This window comes from Ursus americanus, chromosome 24 (genome assembly GCF_024610735.1).
Source record: "Ursus americanus isolate L20-20 chromosome 24, mUrsAme1.1.p, whole genome shotgun sequence".
Classification (NCBI taxonomy): domain Eukaryota; kingdom Metazoa; phylum Chordata; class Mammalia; order Carnivora; family Ursidae; genus Ursus; species Ursus americanus.
Window position 1 is genome coordinate 6532447 of NC_142150.1, and position 27832 is coordinate 6560278.

Genomic DNA, 27832 nt, shown 5'->3' on the forward strand with positions numbered 1-27832 from the left:
CTGTGCCCCCAACCACCGCCGATTTCTGATTTCTCGGGAAGCCGAGCTCTCTGCTGAGAGCTAATCCTGTTACCATGAACGCAGGCAGTACTTGGAGACCCAATTCTCAAAACAACAAGGCAGCTCCCTCGATGCCCTTCCCGATGAGTAACCCCCAGCCGGGCGCCCGCCCCAGAAATTCTCTCGCTGAAACTCCCGCGGCGAGCTGCAGCTCCCACGCGGATGGCCGGCCGGGGACGAAGCCCCTAGCGTCACGCCCGCGCCCAGGCACAAAAGCACCCCCAAATGCAGCCCCTGCGCCCTGCCGGCCCAACAGCCTGCAACCCCCCGAAAGTTACAGCGCGGACACACCTGCAGGCCCCCCGCGGCGGTCCCCGCCAGCCCCCCAGGGCGGCGGGGCACGCGTCCCCGGGCGGGCAGCGCCACGGTTCCATGCGCCTGCTTCTCAAGCCCGGGCTGGCCACCGGTCAGCAGCGCTGGGCGGCGGAGCGCGCTGGGGCCTCAGCGCGCCCGCGGCGCATCGCGCGCCCTCCTCGTCCTCGCCTGGGCCTTCCCTAAGAGCCCACACCCACTTGACATCAGCGCGGATCAAAACACGTGGCGCAGCGCCAGACGGCGGACCCCGGCGGTCCAGAGCGCGCCCCGAGTGCCGCCGCGCCGCCAGGACGGCGCGTCCGAGAGCAGCACATTCCTCTCCTTGCAGAGGATGCTGCAAACTGGAGTGGGTAAGGAGAAGGAGGAGGGGGAGGGAAACCGGCAGAGAGGGCAGGACCTGCCGCCTAACAGTGGCGCTGCACTGGAGCCCAGCCAGCCACCGGCAGACCTTACAGCCCTTGCTGCAAGTGCCCATTGACTGTGAAGACCAGGCTGCAGGTGACCAGGGTTGCTGTTTCCTCCCCGCGAAGGAGAGCCCTGACCTTGAATTCTCTTCCCCAGAATACCTCAAGGAGGCTTCTCTACAACCATCCCTACTAAATTGCTGGGACTGATTCTGACAAGCCAGGAATGAATGCTTGGTTGGATAGGTTGCTGACCCCATCACCCAGCAGGCCGCTATGGGGCACCAGCAAAGCAGGTCCATACCCTCTGGCTTGTCTCTATAACCAGCAGCCTAAAAAGGAGTCTTTTTCTCTCTTCTCTCAATGCCCTTGGCAGTAAGGGACAGTCCTCCTGATTCTGCAAGCAATCAGAAACAGCACCGCCCAGCAACCACACGCACTTCCAATTCACACATTAGCATCCATCCAAATAATCAAACATTCAAGTATTTATTAATGCTTAGGCCAAGAGCAACGGAAGATAACCAACATTCAACACTCACAGAACATACAGTCTGGTCAGGGAGAGAGAGAACATACGATGCAAACTAATCATAACTGCGACAAGGGTATTAAAGGTTAAGAGGTGCTACAAGAACGCACACAAGGACCCTAAACTACCTTGGCAGTCAGGAAAGACTTCCCTGAGGAAGTGACATTCGAGATGCTGCGGCATGAAGAGAAGTTATTAAAGACGAAGGAAAGGTCAGGCAAAAACCCTGGTTATTATTAGTGCACGCTCACTCTATTTACAGGTGGAGGCGTTCAAGCAGAAGTGAACTGGGGACACCTGGGTCTTTGTCCAGGAGGGGAGTGGGGTAGCTCACGGCTCTGAAGAAAGCCTGGCCATCTATCCAGAGGACCTTGTGTCTGTGTTTCGCCTCCTCCTGAACCATGATGGCCCACCTCAACAGAAGAACTCTGAAGAGGCAGTTGGGAGCCTTTACTTGTGGCTTCAATTCTATCATCGATTTGCTGTGCGGCTCTCAGAAATCCCTTCCACTCTCCGGTTTCAGTTTCTCTAAGATGAGGTGCTGGATTAAGACAGTGTTTCTCCATTTATCTTTTTAAAACCATACACCTGGGCGCCTGAGTGGCTCAGTCAGTTAAGTGTCTACCTTCGGCTCAGGTCATGATCTCAGGGTCCTGGGATCGAGCCCCAAGTGGGGCTCCCTCTCTTTCCCGCTTCGTGCTCTCTGTTGCTATCTGTTTCTCTCTCAAATAAATAAATAAATAAAGTCTCTTAAAAAATAAAGATAAATAAAACCATACTCCCTTTTGGGTAAATATACAAATGTCATTCCTGTCCTGTCGCATCTATAATGACATCAAATCATTTTCCAAATCAAAAATTATAATAAGTATGCTTTTAAAACTACATATGCCCTTCCACAATAGCCAAAATATGGAAAGAGCCCAGATGTCTATCTACAGATGAATTGATAAAGATGTGGTATATATATATATATACAATGGAATATTACAGACACAAAAAAGAATGAAATTTGGCCATTTGCAACAACATGGATGGAGCTAGAGAGTATTATGCTAAGTAAAATAAGTCAGAGAAAGACATCATATGATCTCAGTCATATGTGGAATTTAAGAAACAAAACAGAGGATCATAAGGGAAGGGAGGAGAAAATAAGATGAAATCAGAGAAACTATTAGAAACTCTTAATTATAGGAAACAAACTGAGGGTTGCTGGAGGGGAGGTGGGTGAGGGGATAGGGTAACTGGGTGATGGGCATTAAGGAAGGCACTCGATGGAATGAGCACTGGGTGTTACATGCAACTGGTGAATCACTTAACTACCTCTGAATATTTTAATTGAATTTAAATTAAAAAACTACATGTCCTTTAAATATTAATATTCTGTCTTTAGATATCTGCTGAAGACCTGGAGGCAGGAATGAAAAAATGGTCTCCAAGCTCACACTTTTCCAGTTATCTGTCCCTGTCCCTCCCACATGAACCTACCCAACAGCACTTATCATCTCTAGCTTCATTTTGTTTATTCTTTCCAGGATAAACTGACCATGTAATGAAAAGAAGCCCTGGGTCATCCAAAAAAGAAAAAAAAAAAGGCATGTTAAAGAAGACTCTTTTGAATGATAATCTCCAGTGATGCTGGGATATAGACACTTTGATGGAAACATACAACGTTCCTGAGGACAACTTAGCAGTATGAATTAAGAGACTTAAAAATGTTCATATCCGGGGCGCCTGGGTGGCACAGCGGTTAAGCGTCTGCCTTCGGCTCAGGGCATGGTCCCGGTGTTCTGGGTTCGAGCCCCACATCAGGCTCCTCTACTATGAGCCTGCTTCTTCCTCTCCCACTCCCCCTGTGTTCCCTCTCTCGCTGGCTGTCTCTATCTCTGTTAAATAAATAAATAAAATCTTTAAAAAAATAAATAAATAAAATAAATAAAATAAAAATGTTCATATCCTTTGAACAATCAATTCCACAGCTAAGAATTTATCCTCAAGACGTAATTATGGATAAACACAAAGATTTATCCACAAGGATGTTCACGTCACCGTTTTTAGAACAGCAAATAATTGGAAATAAACTAAAGGTACAAGAGGAGATTGGTTAATAAACATCTTTACAACTGAAGATACATATGCAACTTTGAAAATGAGATACAGAATATTTACTGTTGAATTAAACAAAACAAAGGTTATAAAACAAATGATCCCAGTTGTGTGTGCATGTGCACATGTGTGTGCATTTGGGGGCGGGGTGGTACCTATGGTGGAGTTCCACTGTGTTCATTTTCCTTACTGGTTGACTCAGAACCTACCCCTGAAGCAAAACATCATGCCACTGTGGCATGCCATCCTCACAAGGAAATCTATTAACCCCTAACTTGCAAAAGCTTAATATTAAAACAGAATGAAATAAACCTTACAGGCAGGAACGTAGTTCAGTTCTCCACTACCATCCACTCACCATCAGAGATTTGATAGATAGGGGTTTCCCCCCCCCCCCAGACTTTTCATTTCATATAGATTTTTCAGTTGTCCTTGAGTCTAGTTCAGTGGTTTCCAAACTTTAGAAGCATAAAAATTACTGTCCAGGCTGGTTTAGAGTAATTTTGACTTTACGAGTTTTTTCCCCTTACACTCTGAGTTCAAAGATTTTATTTATTTACTTGAGAGAGAGAAAGAGAGAGAGAGATCATGAGCAGGGGGGAGGGGCAGAGGGAGAAGCAGGCTCCCCGCTAAGTAGGGAGCCCAAGGACTCCAGGCTTGATCCCAGGGCTCTGGGATCATGACCTCAGCAAAAGGCAGATGCTTAGCCAGCTGAGCCACCCAGGAGTCCACTTACGCTCTGAACTTATAACCTAATCACTGTATGAAAGAAAAAAGATGACCAGAAGGGTATTTACCAAAATATTAACAACGTTAGAATTACAGTTGATTTTTATTTCCTTCCTTGGGATTCTCTGTTTTCCAAGTTGTCTGACGAGAAATATATTTAATCAGAAAATAAAATGTTACTTAAAAATAAGTGGGTTAAAAACTCTCCAAAAGATAAAAAGAAACTAGGCCTTGACTTTAAGAGGGGTGACTCTGACCATGCCCTTCATATCCCTCCCCTCTGCAAGCTCTGATTCTGCCCCAGTTGGTGCCCCAACACGCAAGGACAGACAGTACATCGTCGCTAGGATACCATGCGGGAAAACCTGGCAAGAAGATTATTTTTACATTTACCTCCTAGGCTGTGCTTATAATGATGCTTAGAAGCTTAGACTAAAGGGTCCGAAATGAACCAGCTATGCCCGTCCGCTAATGGAGCTGTCCCCTACCCCCTGAAACTCTATCAAATAAATAAGCTGAGAACATGTAAAGCACATACCCTTGGTCCTCAGGACTAAAAACTGTTCAGTCTGCTTTTCAAAGACCTGGTGGTGCCACCAGTCACGCTGGTAAGGACCAGTAAGAAAAGAACAGGCCATAAATCAGACTGCGTTCAGCCAGGACTAGCTGGGTGATCTGTGCCTCAGATTCCCCTCTGTTAAACAGCCTAATAAAGGCTCCACTTTTCTTTTAAGGGGGGTGAATATAAAAGCATTAGGACAAAGTGAACAGCACTGTCCTTTTAATGGGAAAGTACATCCTGGGACTTTTGGGGGAAGAAGGGAGCTGGCTAGCTGTAGGTCCTGTGACACAAGGCTGGTAAACTGCAGCCTGGCTCACCTTTCAAGCTTTCCAAGGAGCTGGATGTGGGAGCAGAGGTGGGAAAGACAACAGTGCTGACTTCTCCTGGGGCACAATTCAGGAGCTCTGAAGTCAAAGACAGAAGGTGGCTGGAATAAAAACTCCGGGGTGGGGGGGGGGGCAGGTTTCTTGAAACACAATGGGCAAAAACGACCAGGGCAGGATCTAAAGATGAGGGATGCTTGTGTTACTTGGCCACTTAAATGCAATCATCATTTAATCCCCTACCAGGCACTGCCACTACCCGTGGTCTCTGCTCAAAATTAAACACATGACAAGCCAGAGAGAGCTGCCAATAGGTTACATTTTAAGTCCACCTAGAGTCTAATAAAGCTAATTTTACTGTTATGGTGTCTATTAAACACGGGGCCTTTGTTTAGAGAGTGGAGGGGAGGAAAGCTCAGACATCAAGGGCTAGGAATTTTGAGCATTCCAGAATTGTTTCTGGGAAGGAAGTAATACGAACAAACCTGATTTTTAAAAATAACCTGAACAGGGACACAGGTATCAGAAGGTCCACTAGTGTATAACTATCCAGCCCCCTCAAGAACAAACCAGCCCCCCACAGCCAGACAACAGCTCAGGGGCAGAAATAACGGACACTACTTCACGGAAGTGGGAAATATTGAAAATACTGACCAACGAAGCCAACTTGGATCTGGAAGTTGGAGCCTAAGGACCATTAAGATGGGAGTGGGGGGAAGCCTACTTGCTCCATGGTCAGAAACCAAAGCCACCCAAATGAGTTTTGATAAAATGAGTAACTAAATTTATAGCTTTATAGATTTTGTTAAATCAGGGAAACGAAATCACAAAACATCTAAATAGCTGGACCACATGTCCATGATCAGTGATCTTCATACACCTATTTTAATCAGAAAAACCTCCGGGTGATTGTTTAAAAACAGCAGATTCCAGAGGTCCACCCCTTTTATCTCATGATAAAAGTCTAGGATGAGCCCCAGAAACTGCATTTAGCAAGCACCCCAGGTGATCTGGCTGTCTTGTGTAGCCCACACTTCGAGATACCTGCTGCTAAAAGGCCAGGAGGGCCTAACACCTGTCTCCCCTCGACTTCTAGCAAGCATCACCCAAGCAGGCTTGAATCAATTCAAAATTGAATCTGAATGAATCCAATTAATACTTCCTGTGAAACCTCAACAAAATTACAACAAAACTAGGGCACGAAAAAGAATGCCACAGCACAGAAAATACACGGAAGCACTTACCACATAGGAAATGCTCCAAAACTGTTACCTTTTAAAAGGATGAGGATAGTATACTTTTGATACCTGTCTAGTCTCACCTTGTACTCGTAAGCCGGGTATAAACTCTCTGAATTCACTAGTGTTACCTCCTAAAAACTCCATGGACTCAGCCAGTCTGGAGTTAAAATTACGAACTTTATTCTCCCCTCAGCCACTATTTCTCCAGCCCTAAAATGGGATTTAAAATACCCACTCCCATAGTATTGTTACGAGGATGAAATAACAGAATTGTGTAGGTGAATGGGACGTAGTAGGACTAAGTAAACAGTGGCTATCATTCATTCAATGGCAAAATGTTTATTAGGGTCTTTTACAAGTCAGACATTGTGGGCACAGAAGACAGTAGTAAGTGACAAAAGAGACAGGGGGACAAAAAAAAGATAGCAAATAAATAATTTCAGAGATTGATTTGTGCTATTAAAAAAATGGAACAGGGGTGCCTGGGTGGCCCAGTCGGTTAAGCGACCAACTCTTGATTTCAGCTCGGGTCATGATCTCAGGGTCATGAGATCGAGCCCCACAGAGGCTCCATGCTCAGCCCAGAGTTGGCTTGAGTTTCTCCCCCTCTGTCCCTATCCCCACTCATATGTGCACGCACGTGCTCTCTCTCAAAAAATAAAATATTTTAAAAAATGAAACAGTGATATGATAGAGTGATATGGGGGTTCAAGATATGTATCAGTAAAAGGCCGAAGATGTGTCATTTAAACTAAGATCTAGGGGAAGAGCATTTTAGGCACAAGAACAGGCGGGAACAAACAAAGTACATTCCTGGGACCAAAGGACAGTGAGGCTGGAAGTCAGTGACCAGGGGGGACGACAGTAAAAGAAGCAGCTGAGGAGTCAGAAGAGGTTAAGGAGGGCCACATATTACCTGGTAGGAATTTGGATTCTCTTCCAAATGCGATAGGAAGCCATGGAAGGGGTTAAAAGGAAAGATCATACTATGGAAGAGGTATGATCTAATTTGCTTTCTAAAAAGACTTCTGTAGCCTTTATATGGAGAACAGCCCAGGGGGTTGGGGACAATAAATAAAAACCTAATATTTCCTTAGTGTTTAAACTACGTGCTCTGAACCGTCCAAAGCAGTTTATACGTATGATCTTTAATCCTCATGAAAACTTGTAATGTGAGTCTCATTAGTATCATTGTTATCCCCATTTTTCAGATGACAAATGCAGCAGGCACAGGCGATCAGGTGACTTGCCTCCCAGTAAATGGAGGATCCAATATACAAACCCGGATGGTCTGACTGCAACGCCTCTCCAGCGCCTTCCAAAGAAGTGGGGAAAACCAGAGAGACAAGGTAAAAAGACCACTGCAGGAGTATGGGCGAGAGAGGGTAGTGGCTGGCAAGATGACAACAGAGTAAATGCTGAGGGGAAGTCAGCTGCACGAAACGTCTTGCTGGCAGTAGCTAATTCCACCACTGACAGGATTTACGACGGGGGTGAAGGAAAGAGACAAGCAAAGAAGACTCCCAAGTTTTTGGTTTGAGCAAGAGTAGATGCCAGTGCAATTTCCTGAGATGATTAAGCCTGGGGGGAGAACAAATCCAGGGAGGGGAGGCATTAAAGTGAATCAAGAACTCTGTTTTAGAGGCGTCTGCCTGCGTGGTTCAGGTGGTTAAGCGTCTGCCTTTGGCTCAGGTTGCGATCCCAGGATCCCGGGATCGAGTCCTGCATCTGGCTCCTCGCTCAGGAGGGAGCCTGCTTCTCCCTCTCCCTCTGCTGCTCCCCCTACTTGTGTTCTCTCTCTCTCTCTCTCAAATAAATAAAATCTAAAAAAAACAAAAAACAAAAAACTCTGTTGGACACATTAGGTCTGAGGAGGATGTCTAAGTGGAGAAGTCCGAAAGGCAGTGAGCTGTGGCAGTCTCCACTCTGGAATCTCATCACCACATGACTCCTTAGTATCTGCGTGTTTATGAGAGGTGGGGGAAGAGGGCTCTCCCAGCTACAGACCTTTCTGGTCGGTTGTAACAAGCAAGGGCAGAGCTGAATCTCAACATAAGCTCACAACTTGCTCTGAGGCAGAAAGCACCCTGCCCAGCCGACCTTCTGTGGTCCAGTAAAGTCTGCATCCCAGCCCCATTCTCTGAACGAGCTTCCTGGGAGCCAGACTCCAAGAGGCAACACACAGAGCCTAGAGGTCAAGGAGGAGAGGCTGGAAATAGCTGTGGAAGGAAGGTTATCGGGCATCTTGCCGGCTTGTGAGAAGGGGACTTCTGACCCCCTCCCTTCCACTTCAACACTTTTTTTCAGTCCTCCTATCACTGAAGCCCGTCCGGGTGTGAGTCCCCGGACGGGGACTGAGAGCAATGATAATGAAAGTTTCCAAAATAAGCCTCCCACATTCAGGCTTCCCAAATTCCAGCCTGGCGTCTTGGCTGTAGCAGTCCCAGAAAAGCAGCAACCTCGCTTGATAAAATACCTTCGGTATGGACACCTCCTTGGCTCGGAGGAAATGGGTGTGTGCGTTAGAGGTCAGGTAGAGGTTGGAAGAAAGAAAAAATGGCAACTTTTAAAGTTCAGCTGAAATGTCAGGAACATGAAGCAGCCCATGTTTACACAGAGCTTTCCAAAACGGAGACCCACTTCTAAGTAGCTGTAAAAAAAAAAAAAAAATGGCTACATCAACTTGTCCAATGAAACGGCTTTTTAGTTTAACAGAAACAGACCCAGGCTGTTCTCATTCTCCTTGTGTCCTTAGGCTTAATCTCCTAACATAATTTATACTCAACTGTGGCTGATGCTGATTGTTTTATTTCTTATTCATATTGTATCCCTTTCCCTCCCACAAGCAGCCTCAAATCCACTGTGGAATAGGATGAAGCAAGAGATGAACAGACAAATAGTGCACCATCTTGACATTCCTGGATATTAAACTTACAAATCCACATAGTTCTCAAAGGCTGTTTACTGTGGATATTAATTGCAGGTAACGGGGAAGAAATACCCTAATTAATATGTAAAACACTTAAAAATTTTGATCTCCTTATGTCAAAAAAAAGTCTGGTAATAATGAACACCTGCATTTTTCATATTTTTCTGTCTCTAATTTTCTACACAATAACTTATGGGGAAAGAGGGGGTGAAATCTTCTGTCTTACGTAGGTATGGATGATTTTGTGGCTCTTAATATTCAAACTGGGAACAACAGGATGCCAGTACAATAATTGTGATGCTTCATCTTCCAAATAAGAAACTGTCAAAGCCACTGAAAGAGATCAGAATAAGACTCCATCTAAATCTATCCACAGAGCTGGAATCTCCATCCTTTCCTGGCATGGGGAGGTAAAGGCATATTCTCTGGTGTCCTCCTAAATGCAGGAACAAGCTTAAGAATATGAAGTAACCGGCAGCCTGGGAACGCAACTTTGGAGACATAAAAATTATTAGGTTTTCTAAATCACTGACATGAGCCCAAAATCCTTCCCGAGACGAGTGGGCCAAAGATAGAACCAAAAGCCTCCTCGCATTTACAAACATCCCCTTAAGTGCCTTCTTCTGGAATACTCTCTCTACCATAACCCTGAATGTAGCAATTATTCAGATCCCCATGTGCAGGCAGCAAATGTTTTTGAGGAGGCTTATCCTCAAGGGTGCAAAGGAAATGTGGTGTTTTAGACTAAAATTTTTTATCACCAGAAGTCACTGGAACCAGTGTCTTGGCACTCTAGAGCACAAAGTGATGACAGATGCTTATAACGTGCACCCTGAGGACTTGCAACCTTGTAGAGGAACAGACAGATCAAATTATGCCTTGTTGTAGTTTGAAATGTGTTTTATTGCCTTCTCGGTTTTTGAAGATTGACACTCCACGCAGAACACGGTAGGTGGCAACACTGAGCCATGAGACTATTCCATTTGCCAGCCTTGGTGAATAGGGAAAGTTTAATGTAATAATGAACTCCATGCTAAAAATTAGGTCTCTATCAAAATAATGACAACAGGCACAAAGTCATTAAAAATACATGCCTGACAAATCTGGAATCATGCACCATCAAATGTACTTCCTGGCATGCAGTCATTTCCCACCCGCACTCTACCAATCATTGGGCAAATCCAATTATTGCTTGAGACGACCGAACTGTGTATCTCCTCTCCCCTTCTCCCAAGTGACTTTTATGAAAATAATATTCAACGTTAACGCACCTGCACTTCAGGAGACTACGTGACAAGAGCAATAAACATATTCTCTGTGTGCAAAAACCAGGGAGAATGAGATCTGAGACCACCTTTGCCAACCCCAGGTGTGGGCCTTCCTTCCCCAAACTCAAGAGAGACTGGAACGTAACAGCTGTCAGAAAGCAGCAACGGCCTATGCCAGAAATACTCTGGCTGCGCAGCTCTAATTGCCAAGAGATAAGAACGCATAACTCACATAGACACTTGTGGCTCAGGCTCAGACACAGCAGACAGAAAGGAAAGAGCAGGCGCTCTGGAGTCAGACCAACAGCCTGACTTTTACCAGCTCTGTGACCTTGAGCTAGCTGATTCCCTCCCCTGAACCTCAGTTTCCCTCATTTGGTAGGACTGGCAGCAACGTGCACCAAGGGCCGACTACAGGATTGGACTTACAGAAGGTGCACGATACCCTGGAGCTGTTACGATGAACAGTCCCTGAAGGGCACGGTGGAGTTAAATGAACTTGGGGTGTCCTGGGCACCATGGTGGTCAAGCTCTCTGGATAAGAGATAGTTGGCAACCTTGAGAGAGCCTCAATTTTCCGTGAGAGGTACAAGGATCAGTCACATAAAATCCCTGGCTGCTTTGGCCTTACTCATTTGTGCAAACAAGTATTTGCTGAGCTCTTACAGTGTGCCGAGATTACGTGAAGCACGAGGACAATATGGCCTGGCCTCTTGAGTCTGATAGTCTAAGAAGACGACAAGCTTTCAAAATAAACACAAGAGTAGATGTAAATGTATGTCTGTGGTGAGTACATATAGGAAAGGTACATGGCCATCTGTAACATGGCCACCTAAGATGAGGAAACTGGTCCGGTCTGAGGAGCTGCAGGAGGCTGAGGGCTTAGTAAAGACAAAGAAGAAAGCTGAAGAGGACCTTGGTGCCACACCCTCAGTGCCTCTTCATAAGATATTTAACTTAAAGGAACAAAGTAGGACGCTCTTGGCTTCCTCTTAATGAGTAGGATGTTTTTCCTAACAGTAAAATCCAGAAAACCTACTATTCCCTTTTTGTTTTGGCTGCCAGGAAGCTCTAAATCCAACGTAAAGCTCAACAATAATACAAACCCGTAATGCATGAGTATTTATACTCTCCCCAACCCCCTTGGTTTGTCTTCTTCCTCTTACTTATATTTTCCCTGATCCTGATTTCAAATTCCTATTTCTATTTTATCATCGTATCTAGTGTTCATGGATCTTGGGTAGAAGGAAGCAGGATGCAAACAGAGACTTATTAATACTCTTTCTAAGGCTAAGGGGCTGAACTGGAAAGAATTAACAGAGTGCCCTTTGTATCCCTGCCTGGCGTGTTACCCCAGAGGCAGAAAAAGACATGTGGCTTGGTCCGCTTTTGTACAAGCAGTGCGTTCCTTGTGACTGTGTCATCTAGCACAGTCGTGCTTTTTCCCAGAGCCACGTTATCGTGTCACATTTCTATCCTAACAAGCAGCTTTCCTTTAGCTCATTTTTCCCTGAAACGTTCACTGACCTATATTTACAGTGAACCTATATTCTGGATATTCCAAGATAGGAGCTCCCTTCCCTCCCCACCCCCACTTTTATTTTTTTTTCAACTTTCTCTGTTTAATAAAGACAGCTCATTAAGTATATAACTAGAGCATTCCCTTTACACCTCTGAAAGGCATGGTATACACATACAAATCCCTCACCAGGCCATCCAAGTTTTGGATCAGAAAACAGTCATTCTTCTCCTGTGATGAATTCATGTTCACATGTTGAAAGTTGAAAAAAGATTAGAGATGAGGGGAGGTGAGACGGGCTGTTGCTGATTTTCAATGTGCCATTTGTATACACCATTTAAAAAAATAGGATGTTTTATGAGTAAAAGGTCCATTTCTTATAGAAAACTCCATTCCTCTTCCTGGGAAGATAAAATCTTTGTAAATGATAATTAGACATAATTCCAAGAACTGCAGATTGAGATGCTGTTCTTCTTATTGGGTCCGTTTATATGGTGAAAACTTTAAACTATCTCAAAAATACATAAACACAACTTTGGACAGTTTGAGGGGATTCAAGGACCTCCTAAAAGTCCATTCATTAACTTCTTGGGTACTCTCCCTAAAAATGGAGCAAATACCCAAGGGCGCCCAAGGTGGCATGTGGCAAGAACGCTTGGAAAAAAATACATAAATACTATAAATAATAGTTACATGTAACATCGATAAGAGTGATGAAGGCTAATAAAAATGAATATGAAATTATTTCTTTAAATTCACTTTAGTTTTAACTGGGTCAATTTAAAGAAAAATGCTGGGGCGCCTGGGTGGCTCAGTTGGCTAAGGTCATGATCCCAGAGTCCCAGGAGTGAGCCCCGCATCGGGCTCCCTGCTCAGTGGGAAGCCTGCTTCTCCCTCTGCCCCTCACCCTGCTCCCGTGCTCTCTCCCACTCTCTCTCTCTCTCAAATAAATAAAATCTTTAAAAATAAATAATAAACAAATAAATAAAACCCTGCAGATACAGTGTAAAAGTCACGACAAGTGTCCAACCCCGCAGAATATACACCAAGAGTGAACCCTCATGTAAACTATGGACTTGGGGTCATAATGACATGTCAGTGTAGGCTTATCAATTGTAACAAATGTGCCCTCAGGTGGGGGGTGCTGTGATGGGGTGGCTGTGCGTATGTGGGGGAAAGGGGTATGTATGGGAGGGTAAATTCTGCTCAATTTTGCTAAGAACCTAAAACCGCTCAAAAAATAAAGTCTATTTTTTTAAGTCCCTCTCATAAAGCAGTTCATTTGAGGCCATTCCCCGCCCCCCTTTTCTCTTCTCGTGTTCCTCCAGACCAGCTAGCTTGGCAACACACATCCCCATGTCACTCTTATCCCTCCGGGCCTTCCTTCTATTACGAGCCAGAGGATTCCTGGTTTGTTGCAGATTATGAAGGATGAAAGGCTGCCCAGGCATAGCAGACGTGTGCGGGGCGCAGGGGATTTCCCTGAGCTGCCTGGACAGAGGTATCTGACCAGGGTGAAGTGACAAAGACCAGTCACATTTCACTGACACCCAGGATTTTGTGACACCCAGACATCGCCACAGGAAGTGAGTCAGAAACCCAGGAAAGCAGACAATGGTCCCAGGTTTGCCAAACCAAAGGCAGGGACACGGAGACCTGAGCAAGACAGCTAGGGAAGAGCCACCATTCGGACTGTCTGTGTGGGTCTGTCCCCCCTCACAGACAACCAGGGCCTTAAAATTACTGACTCAGCACATGTCTCCCCTGCTGGGTTACAGCTTCTACGAGAAGGACCGCTTGTGTCTTCTCAGCCCTGTATCGCCAGGCCCTAGCACGGTGCCCGGCACATCACAGGCACTTTGAGGGAACAGAAGAACCGAGCTGCTTCTGGGGATGAAAAACAGAAGATCCCAACTTTTCTCTTCTGCCCTCTGGTGGCTAGCAGGTGCTCTGTATCAGCAGATGCTCAGGAAATGGTTCTTGTAAAACCAAATAAACTGCCTGATAGAACAGCATTTTGCTTTGTTTTTTAAAGATAATTATCATTTTTTTTAAAGATTTTATTTATTTATTTGACAGAGATAGAGACAGCCAGCGAGAGAGGGAACACAAGCAGGGGGAGTGGGAGAGGAAGAAGCAGGCTCCCAGCGGAGGAGCCTGACGTGGGGCTCGATCCCGTAACGCCGGGATCACGCCCTGAGCCGGAGGCAGACGCTTAACCGCTATGCCACCCAGGCGCCCCGATAATTATCATTTTTAAAAAAAAAGAAAAAGAGCAAATGAATCCAGCGAACAAGTGCCTTTGTTTTTCACTCCCTGTAGGCAAGTCCAGGGTAGCCAACAGCTGAAGGAGTGATTGAGACCAAACGTAAAAGCTGGCTGCGTCTGCCCAGGGCTGGCTGAACGCTCCAGACACTCCTCCACTCGCCACCTGGCTTTGAAGTTACCTCCATCTACCCCAACTCCAGAGAAGGGCAGGTGTGGCACCAAGCCCGGGTGCCCTCTACTTTCTGGATGAAGAGTGTGGTGACGAAGGATCTGCCCCTCTCCAACTCAACCCTAATGCCTGCCTGCGAGAAATTACTCCACGCAGGAGAAGAAAAGTACGAGAGGAAAGTCTGCCACAGCAAATGCCCCCACCTGGCTGGATGGGGCAGAGTGCCTCCAAGGTCACCAGTTGCCCTTTAGAAATGAGTGCCCCAAGGTGCTAGGGTGATCAAGTGCCCCTCCCTCGGGCTTCCTTACACAGTTGGATCCTATGTTGACGATTAAACAAAGCCTCCATAACCCCAGAGCTCACAACCGCAAGGCCCATCCCTTGCCTGCTGGTGGCCTGCCTTAGATATCACCAATGATGAGTGACTCACTACCTCTCAAAGAAACCCACTATATCTTTGGGCAGCTTTACTGAAATTCTGGATCTGTTGTTTTTCTCAGGAAAAGAATATGGTTTCCAAGGTAGTCCTGAACAACCTTGCTTAGAGAGTGGACACCAGAGGAGAACGTGAGTCAATTTCCCTTTCCACCAGCCTGAGGATCTTTTCATTTAGAACCACTGACGTCCAGAATCTCTACAGCTAGAGGCAATGGCAATCATAGCTAACCTTTATAGAACACTTACTAGGAGTCAAGCATATGCTAAGAGCTTTACAGGCATTATCTCACTTAATACAGTGAAAGCTCATACTCTCCTTTGAGTAAGATATTACTTGTTAACTTCTTTATAGGTGAGAAAATGAAACCTTGGGGAGTTAATATAACTTGCCCAAGGTCACACAGTACCAGGGGAGCTAGGAATGAAATCCAAGGTTTTGCATTTGCTTTATTTTGTTTTAGCAATAGAATTCTTTAAAAAAAAAAATCTTACTGTCAAATCCAATAAATAAAATAAAATGAAGCAGCAGGGTCTGTAAGGCTCCTAAGGCAGTGACATACTCTGGTAATTATAATTAATAAATACACTTTAAATTCCTCTACTAAAAATGCCTCTCTCCCAGGGACTTTTACTGCTTTTTTACTGCTCTGCCCAGTGCTTAGAACAGCACCTGGCACATAGAAGACACTCAAAAACTATTGCTGACTGAATGAATCCAATGTTCACTGAGTGTTTACTATCTTCTGGGCACTATTCTAAGACTCTTACAGGTTTTGTTAGCTCGATTAACTTCACAAGACGTTCCAGTATCCATTTTACAGATGAGGAAAGTGACGCTCAGAGAGATCAAGTACGTTTCCCAAGGTCACACAGCTAGTAGGCAGCAGAACGGGAATTCAGTCTGGAGTCAGACTTTTAACTACATTGAGCCTCTACTTCCTTAATGTATTGCAGGAGAAAGATCTGAGACCTACAGAAGTGAGCCTGCTTGCCCCAGAAATAGTTAACGGCAGAGAAACTAGACCTTTACTATCGTGTACCTAATATCCTGCCTTTTGATTTTTCCTTTTTATTTCTCATAATTCCACCGTGAGGCAGACACAAGAACTTTTAGCATTGCCACTTCAGAGATGAAGAAAATGCTCTGAATTCCCAGGAATACTGCCATTTAGAGAGAGAAATCAGCAACCAGTGCCCACTCCAACTTGGCCATTGCTAAATGTGTTTTTCTCAACCTCACCGCTGAGTGCCTGGCTGGGTCTCACACACGGTAATCACAAAACCACATCAGGGGAAGAGAGAGAGAAAGCAGAGGGCCAGGGAGAGGCCAAAAATGATTAGAAAAAGGGTAAGCAGTGCTTTCATTGCTGTAGCACAGCGGTTTCATCCCAAGCCTACAGTTAAAAAAATGAACGGCGGTGTCCACCACACACTGCTGTCTTCTGGGCTTTGCAGCTCTGCAATAAAAATCTGATCTGAGCAAAGCCATTTCTCCACGTAGGCTTTCTTCTTGCCCCTCCTAGAGATGTTAGAAAAGACTTTTAAAATAGCAGATGAGCCACAAATGCCCTTTGGACCCAATTTCATGAAATCTCCACTTCAAAAAAAAGCAAAAACAACACTTCAAATATTCAAGGTCAAGTTAAATGATTTGGAATAACTGCTCTGTATGTCCATTTCAAATGTGAAGCCCACCTTTTGAATTTGCAAACAGAGGAAACATCGTAAACTTTTTGAACTGGCCCCTAAAATTGACTAAAACCAGAAAGCAGTACTGCCTGATGAAATATAAGGCGAGCCACATAATGCAATTTTATTTTTTTTTAAGATTTTATTTTTATTTATTCGACAGAGATAGAGACAGCCAGCGAGAGAGGGAACACAAGCAGGGGGAGTGGGAGAGGAAGAAGCAGGCTCATAGCGGAGGAGCCTGATGTGGGGCTCGATCCCATAACGCTGGGATCACGCCCTGAGCCGAAGGCAGACGCTTAACCGCTGTGCCACCCAGGCACCCCACATAATGCAATTTTAAACTTCCTAGTAGCCACATTAAAAAAGGTAAAAACTAGTGAAATCAATTTTGATAATATACTTCAATGCCATATTTCCAAAATATTATCATTTCAACCTGTAACCAGTATAAAAACTATTGATATATTTTACATTTTTTTTCATTAAGTCTTTCAGATCTGGGACGTATTTCAAATTCGGAGCCCATCTCAATTTAGACTAGCCAAATTCCGAGTGCTCAATAGCCACATGTAGCTAACAGCTACCTTTCACGACAGCACAGACCTCAAGTTTTCAAATCCTTCATCATAAACGCCTGGCATTGTCTCCCCCTCCACCTGATAAAAGAAAAGTATGCAGACAGACCTGAGCTTAGAATCAGAGGCTTTTAACAGCAAAAAAAATTGCTGTTAGGTCAAAGCACAGGCTCTTACTCCTTATTTTACAATATTAAATCCTATGAGAAGCAACCACAGGCTTAAAAGATAAATGTGTGCAGTGGTGACTCTGATTAAATTGTTAGGGGAAGAAGTGGGACTGAGAGGAAGAGACTGTCATAAGGAATGAACAGAAATGATAATTACATTTAGGGAGCCCACATACTAGTGCTCTCACTCACCATCTCGTCAGACACCCACATCTGAAAAGCCTGGGACTCAGAGGGCCTAGTAACCAACAGGTCACTCAGGTAGACAGAGGCAGTACCAGGAGAAGCTAAGCCTAGTACCTGGCCTCAGAGTGCCGGGTTCTGTCCTAGGTTCCCTAACTGAGCTGCAAAACAGACTGTCCGAAGGCACTTATTTAAAACACAGACTTCCAGGCCCTGCGCAGATGTTCTTTCACCAAATTGCACTGTTGGTGTTATTCCTTTCACTTATGCTGAAGCATGTTGCAACAGACAGGTTTATACGACTTGGGGAATTCATGCTGAGCAAATTGTTCACGTTTTTCTCTGCATTTTCAGTGACTTCCCTCCAAGGATCCCGGAGGAAGTTTCTTCTCTGACTTTGATAATAATTACAATAGCCAATATTTATGGAACAGTTACTATGTTCCACAAATATGCATTACCTCATTTAATCCTTAACAATCCTATGAGGCTGGTGCTATTATTACGCCTCATCCAATTTATAGATGAGGAAGCTGAAGTTCAGAAGAGTTAGTATCTTTTTTAAGATTTATTTATTTATTTTAGAGAGAGCAAGCGAGCATGTAGGAGGCAAGGGCAGAGGAAGAAAGAATCTCAAGCAGACTCTGCCCTGAGCACAGAGCCCAACATGGGGCTTGTTCTCAAACCCTGAGATCACGACCTGAGCCGAAACCAAGAGTCAGACACTTAACCAACTGTGCCACCCAGGTGCCACAATAAGAATTAATACTTTTAAACAAGCTTAATTTGAAGTAGGTCTGTTTAAAAAGCATCACTATCATTATCCCCCTTAGTACTCAAAACTGGTAGGTTTCATCCCAGCATCTAATCTGTTCTCATCTTACACGATGAATGACCATTAACAAATCCAGCCCAGGTGCCCCTCCTCTGTCATCCCACAGCCCACCAAACTTGCTCCTGTACTTGACTGTTGTCTGCCTTCTCCAGCGGCCTGGGGTTCTTTAATATTTGTACCTCTTTCTGTCACATGTGTCTCTGTACCCAGAAACGTCACAAAATCCTGTAGTACCGGGTAAGCGTTAGTTGGATGGATACAAGCCTGATAGGTCGCTGGACTTTATCAGCTAAATAAATGGAAGCTCCATAAGGTTACTAAGCAAGGAACAGAATAAAATCTTTGGTCAGGAATATCTGGTGCTCTTTGGAGGTGAGGGGCTGCAACGGGACATGGGGGGAGGGGAGTTGGGGGTCCTACAGATAACAGATCTGAAAAGAAGAAGGCACAGTACCAGAATAAGAAGGCTGTATTAAAAGGCAGTTTCAAAGGAATCGGGGATCCGGGTGTAGGAAAAGTCTGGACCATGAGCCCAGTAAGGACCTGACTGGAACAAAGTCCTACGAAATCTCCTACTTTCACTCTCTGGCCTTAAAGCACACCACTGCTTTGCTCTCTCATTTTGATGACTGGTACTTCTGGTTTTGTTTTTAAGCAAAAAAAGCATTCCCTGATAGGCAATCTGCGTCAGCTCACCCATGGAGCCACAGACAGCAGCCAGCCAGATTCCCTCCACTGTGGTTTCCTCAGCCTCTTCATATAGGGGGAGCCAGACCTCCACTGTGGGGGAAGTTCCTCACTTTCCCAGTCGTCCTCACGGGGGCAGCAGGAACCGTCTGTGGCGCCACCCTCGCTCTCCACACGGGGTGCTTCCGCTGTTGGTTCAGCCCTCATGCTGCTAGATGAGGAAAGGTGGGCAAAGCTGACCAGGGAAGCTGGCACTCATGCGAGCGGGAACCCAGTCAGCCTGGGACTGAGGCTTCCAGGCTTCCTCCCAGTGCCTTCTCCCAAAGTCTAGTCACTGAATTACCAGCCCTGAAGAGGACTGGACACCCCCACCTGCAGAGCCCTCAATCCTGAGACCCCCCCCTTAAAGTGTGAAACCCTCTTTCCTCATTTAGTATCACAAAGCAGGATTACACCAACCTTAAAGTGAAGGGGGGATAGGAACTTCAAAATTGGACACCCAAAATTTTTAGGGTTTGGGAATCACCGGGATTTTTGTTTATGTTGACTTTTTTGATGTGTTCAAAGAATTTCACTTCAAGTGTCTCCCAAGAGGTTCACAAAATCGGGATGCACAAAGGGTGCCACAAGCCTGCCCACAAAGCCCGACTCCAGTGCCTAATTAGAATGGCAAATCAGGGCATTTGAAGGCAAATCAGGTTTTGAAGTGAAATTTCTGTAGAAAACAGCAAAGAGTACTCATTACTGACAGGCCCCAACTTGCTGTGGGTCTTAATGAGATTCTGTTCGACTCCAGCTCCGGCAACACACACCCACCGCACACTGCAGACCTAGGGGAACATCCCGCAGCTGCCTCTCTCCTCTGTAAGGCAGTTTCCTCTCTGCTGATCAAAGTGGAGGAGGAAGGAGTCATTCTCAAGTTCAAAAACCCATTCCAGCGGAGGAATTCACGGCCCCTAATCCCTGGGTGAAAGATAAAGTGATTGGGTTATCTGGGCTGATGGTTCCAAAATGCAGCTCCATCAGCATCAGCAAGTGCCCCTGGTAGCTTGTGGAGAATACAGACGCCTGGGCCCCATCCGACCTGGGGAGCTGTAGTGTTATTAAGCCCCTTTGGTGACACAGATAGGCTACTGTTTTCTCAACTAAAAGCACATCCGAATGTATCAGCGTATCCTGCATTACCTCCCCCTCCATTTCCCTCACACACAGCAAGTTGCTACCAGTGGTAGCAATGAGGAAGAAAGGACAGGTAAGGGCCGCCTGGGTGGCTCAGTCGTTAAGCGTCTGCCTTCCGCTCAGGGCGTGATCCTGGCGTTCTGGGATAGAGCCCGCATCAGGCTCCTCTGCTGGGAGCCTGCTTCTTCCTCTCCCACTCCCCCTGCTTGTGTTCCCTCTCTCGCTGGCTGTCTCTGTCAAATAAGTAAATAAAATCTTTAAAAAAAAAAAAAAGGAAAGGATAGGTAAAACAGTATCTGCACAATTACCCGCGTACGTGTACACACACACACACACACACACACACACGGATGGGGAAACTGTGAGGCAGGATAAAGGGGACACACACACACACACACACCCTTCTAGGTTCTCCAGCAAATTCACAGGAGCTGAAGATGATTTTTAAAAGCACAGAAATTTGAAACAAGGAAGATACATTCTCACATCAAACATGGATGAAGCGTTTTAGAACTTGATCGTGAGCACCAGGGTTCCCACTGCCCTCTCCAGGAAGCCCCTCCCCATCTCCCCCACTCCTGAAGGACATCCTCAACACAGAGAGGGAACAGCAGGCCCTGCAGGTAACAGGTGCACACAGAGGCCTACACTCCAGTCTCCTCCGCAGCATCTTTAAGGCAGGAAGTCACCACTCCTCAGCATGGCTCTCAAGCCCTCATGACCTGAGTCTGTTGTCTTCTGCTCCCCCTCATGTATTCCCATCCACCAACCCAGACTCCTTGTCATCCCCACACTCCGGATTTCTCACCTCCACGCCTTGCTCATGTCGGTGCCCCCTCCCAGAAAGCCTCCCAACTGCCCCTCTCTTTATGCTCTGTCCACCTCTACTTAGCAAGCCTTATCTGTCCACCCATTTCAGTGTGACCTCCCCCACCTCCTCTGTGCTCCCCTCCCATTCTCCACTTTACAAAATCCATGACTTCCACCCAAGTCCCATCTGCCCTGAAGGTGAGAAGGGATTGAGAGCAATCCAGCTCACCTCTCAGATCTCATCTAGAAGACACCTGGTGCTCAGCAACTGAAATGCATTTATAAGCTTGACCCTTAAACAAGAAGTTCAGATTCCAGTAAGAATAAGATCCCCGGGCGGGGGGGGGGGGGTTGCTTGTTTAAAATGCAGACTCCAGAGGTGCCTGGGTGACTCAGTGGGTTAAGCGTCCAACTCTTGGTTTCAGCTCAGGTCATGATCTGGAGGTTGTTGGATCAAGCCCTGGTTTGGGCTCCGCACTAGGTATGGAGTCTGCTCCAGATTCTTTCTCCCTCTCCCTCTGCCCCTCCTCTCTCTCTCTCAAATGAATAAAAACTTAATCAATCAATCACAGACTCCAGAGTCATACTCCCAGAGATTCTGCTCCAGTAAATCCGGAAAGGGCCCTGAAACCTGTGTTTTTAACAAGTAAGGCATTGGCCACCTGGGTGGTTCAGTCGGTTAAGCATCTACTTTTGGCTCAGGTCATGATCCCAGGGTCCTGGGATCGAGCCCTGCATCAGGCTCCCTGCTCAGTGGGGAGTCTGCTTCTCGCTCTTCCTCTCCCTCTGCTCCTCCTCCCTACTCATGTTCCATCCGAAATAAATAAAATTTAAAATCTTGGGGGGGAAAAAAAGTCATCATGCATACCTGGATCTGATGCTGACAGTTTATGGGAAACATTTTGAGAAACTCCACTAAGTGGTTAACTTACAGCAAATCCCAAAAAAGTGTTAGCTCATTCCTGTATTCCAATGTCCCACTATATGCCTGTACTAGGCCCCCGGGGAAATATAGAGAATTAAGAACTGGATCTTGCCTAAGAGTCTAGCACTGGACTTAAAAGACATGAATATAAATCACCACAGAAAACCAAAGTACAAGAAAGACAGTAACGTGGGGCACCGGGCTGGCTTACTCAGCAAAGCATGTGACTCTTAACCTCAGGGTCGTGAGTTTGAGCCCCAAGTTGGGTGTGGAGCCTACTTAAAATGAAAAAATTTTTTAAAAAGAGAAACAAATGCCATTAGAGATATCATAAGCCACAGAAATTCAGAGAGAGAGAAATCAAACTGGAGACAGGAGAGGGGAACAGAGGGGAGAGACCCAAACAGCAGCCAAAATGAGGCTTTGAGAAAGAGAGACTGGTTAATAAAGTCAAAGAGTGAGGGAAGTGGCCTTTGGGCTTGGTAAGCAGGAAGCCAAGCAGATCTCAGAGAGGAGTGGGGAGTGCAAACCAGTGAAGATGGAGTGACTGAGTGTGTGGAGGCAGAAGAGGGCCACAGAGAAAGGAGAAGTCAGAGTCGGGCAGCAGAGAGCTGAGAAGGGTTTCCTCCTCACTACAGACCATGGCCCTAGAATCTGTGAGGTGAGACCATGGAGAACCAACGGGCATGGCCGTGACTACCATTACAGGTGAAGTCTCAGGTGAAGGCAGAGGAGCCCTCGAAGGAATGGAAGAAGAGCTCCCACACCAGTGCTGGGAAGGATGCCCACTGTGGAGAAGTTTCCAGGGAACCAGTGCTTCCTGGCACAAAGCTGTCCCTAATGTTCCAGGGAGCTGGACAGAAAGGGATGTGAGGAGCAACTCCTTCAGGCCATCAGGGGATCAAAAAAGACATGCACACCCAGAAAGGAGCGATTTCCCTATTTCCCTGACCTTTGAGAAAATCAGATCGATTTTTCTTTTTCATGAAAGAAAACCTCTACTGGATACAGAATGAAGTCCCAACTCCTAAGCACAGTCTGCATGACCCAATCTACTGCGCAAGTGCCCGGTTGGCCTACCTGCCACTTTGCCTCCACAGGTAGTTTAGCCCCACCCACCTTTGCCACACACACCATCTAACAGTCCCCTCAACCTGAGCCTTTCACACCTCCAAGCCGATGCACACAGGGCTACGCTGCATGAAGCCCCTTCTTCCAAACATCTTTTCCTGACTCAGGTACCCTTACCTAACTCCCAGGCCTTTAAGCCCCATATCTAATGTCTCCTACCCACCCCTCACCCCACCTCCCTGTTCACATTTCCCCAACTACTCCCTCCTCTGAGTTCCCACAACATTCAGAGAATCCTTCCATTTTGGCACTCATTACACTGGGTATAAATCATCTGTGAGCTCCCTGAGGGCAGGGAACCAGTCTTACCTACATCCCCAGCATCCTTTGATCACTATTTCAAGGAACATTCACTGAGTGCCCAAGGTTGGAGAACCACTACCCTGAAAGACACAGGAAGGTCAGGGAAAGCTTCATGAAGTCTTGAGCTAGGTCTTAAAGGCTAAGGATTAAGGTGCCAGATGCACGAGAGGGATAAAGAAAGAGCACTCCAGGCATATGTAAAGGCATGGAAATGATACATCCAGATTCCACTGGATTATATATTCTCATAGACAAGCCTTAAACCTTGCTCTTCACGGTAATCAGCTAATCAGCTAATATTAGTTTATTGACTAAATGAAAAAGTGAAGGAACCAGAAAAAGTTATAAGAAAGTTCTCTTGTGAGTGCTGAGACTGTAATCTACAAGAAGTCTTAGAGTTCTAAGAGTTTGTGCCAAAAATATATATATTTGTATATTTATATATTATATTTATATATATTTATATATTTTTCATATTTATATTATATTTATATATTATATACAAATATATTTATATTATATATATTTATATATTATATATATATGAACAATTATGTGCACCATCGCAATTTAAAAATTAAATAAGCTAGACCAAATGATAAGGACTAGGGATTTTCAGAATGGTAATACACCACGTAGACCCTTGATCACATGTTTAAAATGTAAGATTTCATTTTATGCTCTATGTATTTTTATACTGAAATAGAACTTCTACTGACAAAGTTTACATCCAAGCTCTTTACTAATTAGCTTTTTTTTTCTTTTTTTTTTTTTTTTAGGGAGAGAAGGTGGGAGGGGGAGGGACAGAGAGAGAGGAAGAGAGAGAATCTTAAGCAGGATCCACGCCCAGCACAGAGCCAACTCAGGGCCCAATCTCATGACACTGAGATCATGACCTGAGCTGAAATCAAGAGTTGGACACTTAACCGAATGAGCCACCCAGGTGCCCCTACTAATTAGCTTTTAATGTTTGAATAAATAGTACTGCATTTATAAACACAATTTAAGCTATCTGCTAAAGGAAAATTAACCTGGTTGAATTGACAATGTTTTTCTAGTTTGTGTTTATTTTTGTGGTTCAAATAAATGAAAAGTCTACTATTTACTCTGCAGGAAAATGCAAAACAGATTTAGAGGGTGCTTATGTTTTTCTTTCCCTTCCCCCTCAAGAAACTGGTAAGACAGGAATGTGCCAAATTGCACCAGGTCTCTAAAAGAATAATTTGGCCTTTATCATGATTAGAAAGTTGACTCACCAAACAGAAACTTATAGAAAGTTCAGAAACTGACCGCTCAGGCCCACAGGAAGCTAACCTGAATCAAGGCGTGAGAATGGAAGTTCAGGGTTTCACTGGGTAAGCAGCAGACTTCACACAAAGGAAACCCCACAAGGTAAGAGAGATTTGTAGGGTTTCTGCCCCTCTATACTGTGTTACTCAATAACAACCAATCACGAAATAAAATAAAAACATCACCATCAATGTTCTCTTACCCAGTACTATCAAAGCACAGAATAAAAAAATATATAAGATGTTGTAATTATCTGAAAGAGCAAAAAAAAAAAAAAAATCCTCCAAATAAATCCCTCTAGAAAACAAAACAAAACAGTTAACAAGAGGGTTAAATATAAAATGCATACCTTAAAGTTGCCTAATGCTTTATTTTCATACACATTATTTCATTTGAAAGTCGGTTTCTACAAATGTCAGAATTTTTACTTCCCTTACGTATTAGATGAAATTTTTTATTTACTCACGTGTTTCCAAACAACTGGTATATACAAAGCACTATGCAAAGCACCGTAGAGAATACAAAGAAGAAAATCTAAACTTTTTTTATAATAATATTTTTATTATATTATGATTATATATATATATTTTTTATATATTTATGATTATATTTTATATATTTATGATTACATATATTATATATACATATATAATTATATATAATATATATTATATTATTTTATTATATTATGTTAGTCACCAATTCCTGGTTTTTGATGTAAAGTTCGATGATTCATTAGTTGCGTATAACACCCAGTGCACCATGCGATACGTGCCCTCACTACCCATCACCAGCCTATCCCATTCCCCTACCCCCCTCCCCTCTGAAGCCCTCAGTTTGAAAACTCCTAACAAACCATGGGCCTAGGCTGCAGCGGGTAAACACGAGACTTGCTGAATGAATGAATGAATGAATGAATGAATGAATGATGAATGAGAATGAGTATTGCCAGAATACTCTTCCCGTACCCGTCAATAAGGCAACTTCTTACCCATCCATCCTTCAAGGCCTGGTTCAAACGTTACTTCCAAATGAGCCTGTCCCATGGAATGGATCCAAGCCCCACACCCCCACTGGGTTCCTGCTGCATTCTATACACATCCTCCTGAGGACACTTGTTACATTACAGTTGTTTGTGTATCTGTTTGTCCCTACTGGCCTATGGCATCTTGAGAAGCCATGATTTGCTCCTCTCTGATTCCCCAGCATTAACTGAATTAATTCAGTTGTTTACAGACTAAAAGAGAAGATAGTATATACACACTTAAGCTCAGAATCAATGAAGCTTAAAGAAAATTACTGATCTAGATAGAATTCTAAGTTGTTTTTTTTTTCTTCTCCAGGCCATGTCAAACATGAGCCAGCAATTCATAATGTCCATAAAGAACAGTAAAGACAACCCCCAAAAAACTCTACAATGGCAGAAGGGAAGGATGGGATTTTAAGGGCTACTCCCAGTTACCTAAAAGGAAGGCAGGGTTAATGAGCCCACACAATGGATTTAAAATGACTGGGGCATGGTTAGAGACCCACCCACCTAGAAAAGGGGAGATTTGAGAGACTATACACAGCAACTGGAAACCAATGTGGGTGGAACCACACCCAGTGATCTAGTTTGTAGGAGTATGTTCTTTTTGTGTATATCCTACAGGGACCAGGCAAATAGGGATAGCCTACAGTCATAATAATAGAGCAGCTCAGAGGAGTGTGCATGTGTGTGCGTGCTCACACAAGTGCATGCTGAGTGCTCACTCTGGACCAGGCACTGTGTTAGGCTTGGAGAAAATAGTCATCACTGATGGCCCAGCAAGTGCAATTCTGAAGGGGGCACAAATGCCCAGGGCAACTCAACACTCACTTAAGTACAGACGACCTGTTTCCTAGAGAGGAGCAGTGCCTTGCCTAAAGTCACACAGCTAATTAATGGCACAGCAAAGATAAGACTTCCCTTCAGCGTTCCTTCCATCAGCATCCCCGGCTCACAAGGCCACAGGAGTCAAAGGTAGCTCATGTTTTAATAACACCTACCCCAGGTCTATGACAAGGATAAAGGAAATCATGCCAGTCTTGAATTCTGCAGGAAGTCTGAAGCCCCTCCAGGAAGCCTGTTCCTGGCTGTGCCCTCACCACAATGTCTACAGGGACATCTCACAGCCAGCCTTACTCTGGCACTTCCTGCACCCGGATGAGAGACAAGCAGCAGCAAATTACATTTACCTGAGATCTCTGGCAGTTACAAGTTCTGCAAGCACTGGCCAGCCCTGTCAACTCCATCTAAAGCAGTTTAACCAGTCTCTGCGAAAGTTATGCTGCCCTTGAAGAACAGAAAGATTCTGCAAAAACAGCCTAGATGATTCCAAGGGAAGAGGCAGGTTGAAGGGCTGAGGCACTATCACCTTGCAGGGTCTAAGGCAGCAGGAGTCACCCTTGCTAAGGAACTGCTTTGATGGGCGAGAGAAGACTTTCAAAAAAGCAACAGGGAGCCCAAAGGTTAGAGGCAAGAGTATTTCATTCAAGGAGACCTCCCCCCAAAAAAAAGAAAAAAGAAAAAGAATGATTTTACTTCAAATGACTCCAAATTAAATTGCATGGATATATTCAAGAACACGTGTCCTTGCCAATCTGAAATACAAAGAGAAATTTACGCACAAAGACGTTCGACACATTATTACCTGTAGACATTAAAAACTGCAAACCCCCTCAGTGTCCAGAAGCAAGGGATTAGATACATTATGGTATATCCCTATGACAGAATCCCAGCTCGCGGATGGTGGACCTCACATTGAAGACCTGGGACCTCCTCAAATAGATAAAAACCACACCATGCAGCCATTAAAAACCATGTCTCAAAAAAAAAAAAAAAAAAAAACCACAACCAAAACCCCACAAAAACAAAACACACAGAAAAAAATCATGTCTCACGTAGGATTCCATTTACATGAAATATCCAGGAGAGATAAATCTATAAAGATGGGTTGGTTGCCAGAGGCTGGGGGAAATAGAACTCCCTAATGGGTAGGGAGTTTTACTCTGCAGTGAGGGAGATGTTTTGGACCGAGACAGACGTGGTGGTTGCACAACACTCTGCATATACTAAATGCCACTGAACCATTCACTTTAAAATGGTTCATTTCACATTACATAAATTTCACCTAAATAAATTATTTTTTTAAAAATCATGTCTCAGGA

At 44.8% G+C, this 27832-nt stretch overlaps 1 protein-coding gene across 15 annotated transcripts in view; it reads right to left on the reverse strand.

Moving 5' to 3' along the window:
- The window catches only part of PLEKHA7 (pleckstrin homology domain containing A7), a 232005-nt gene that overhangs the window by 154682 nt on the left and 49491 nt on the right, over nt 1–27832 (reverse strand). Inside the window, exon 1 of one of the 15 annotated variants that reach the window (XM_045796581.2) lies at nt 352–14121. The exons of the other annotated variants lie outside the window; for them this stretch is intronic. Coding sequence (XP_045652537.2) covers nt 352–434 — 83 coding nt within the window. The 5' untranslated portion in view covers nt 435–14121. Of the gene's footprint in view, nt 1–351; nt 14122–27832 lie in introns of those variants that run through there. 15 annotated transcript variants of the gene reach the window in all.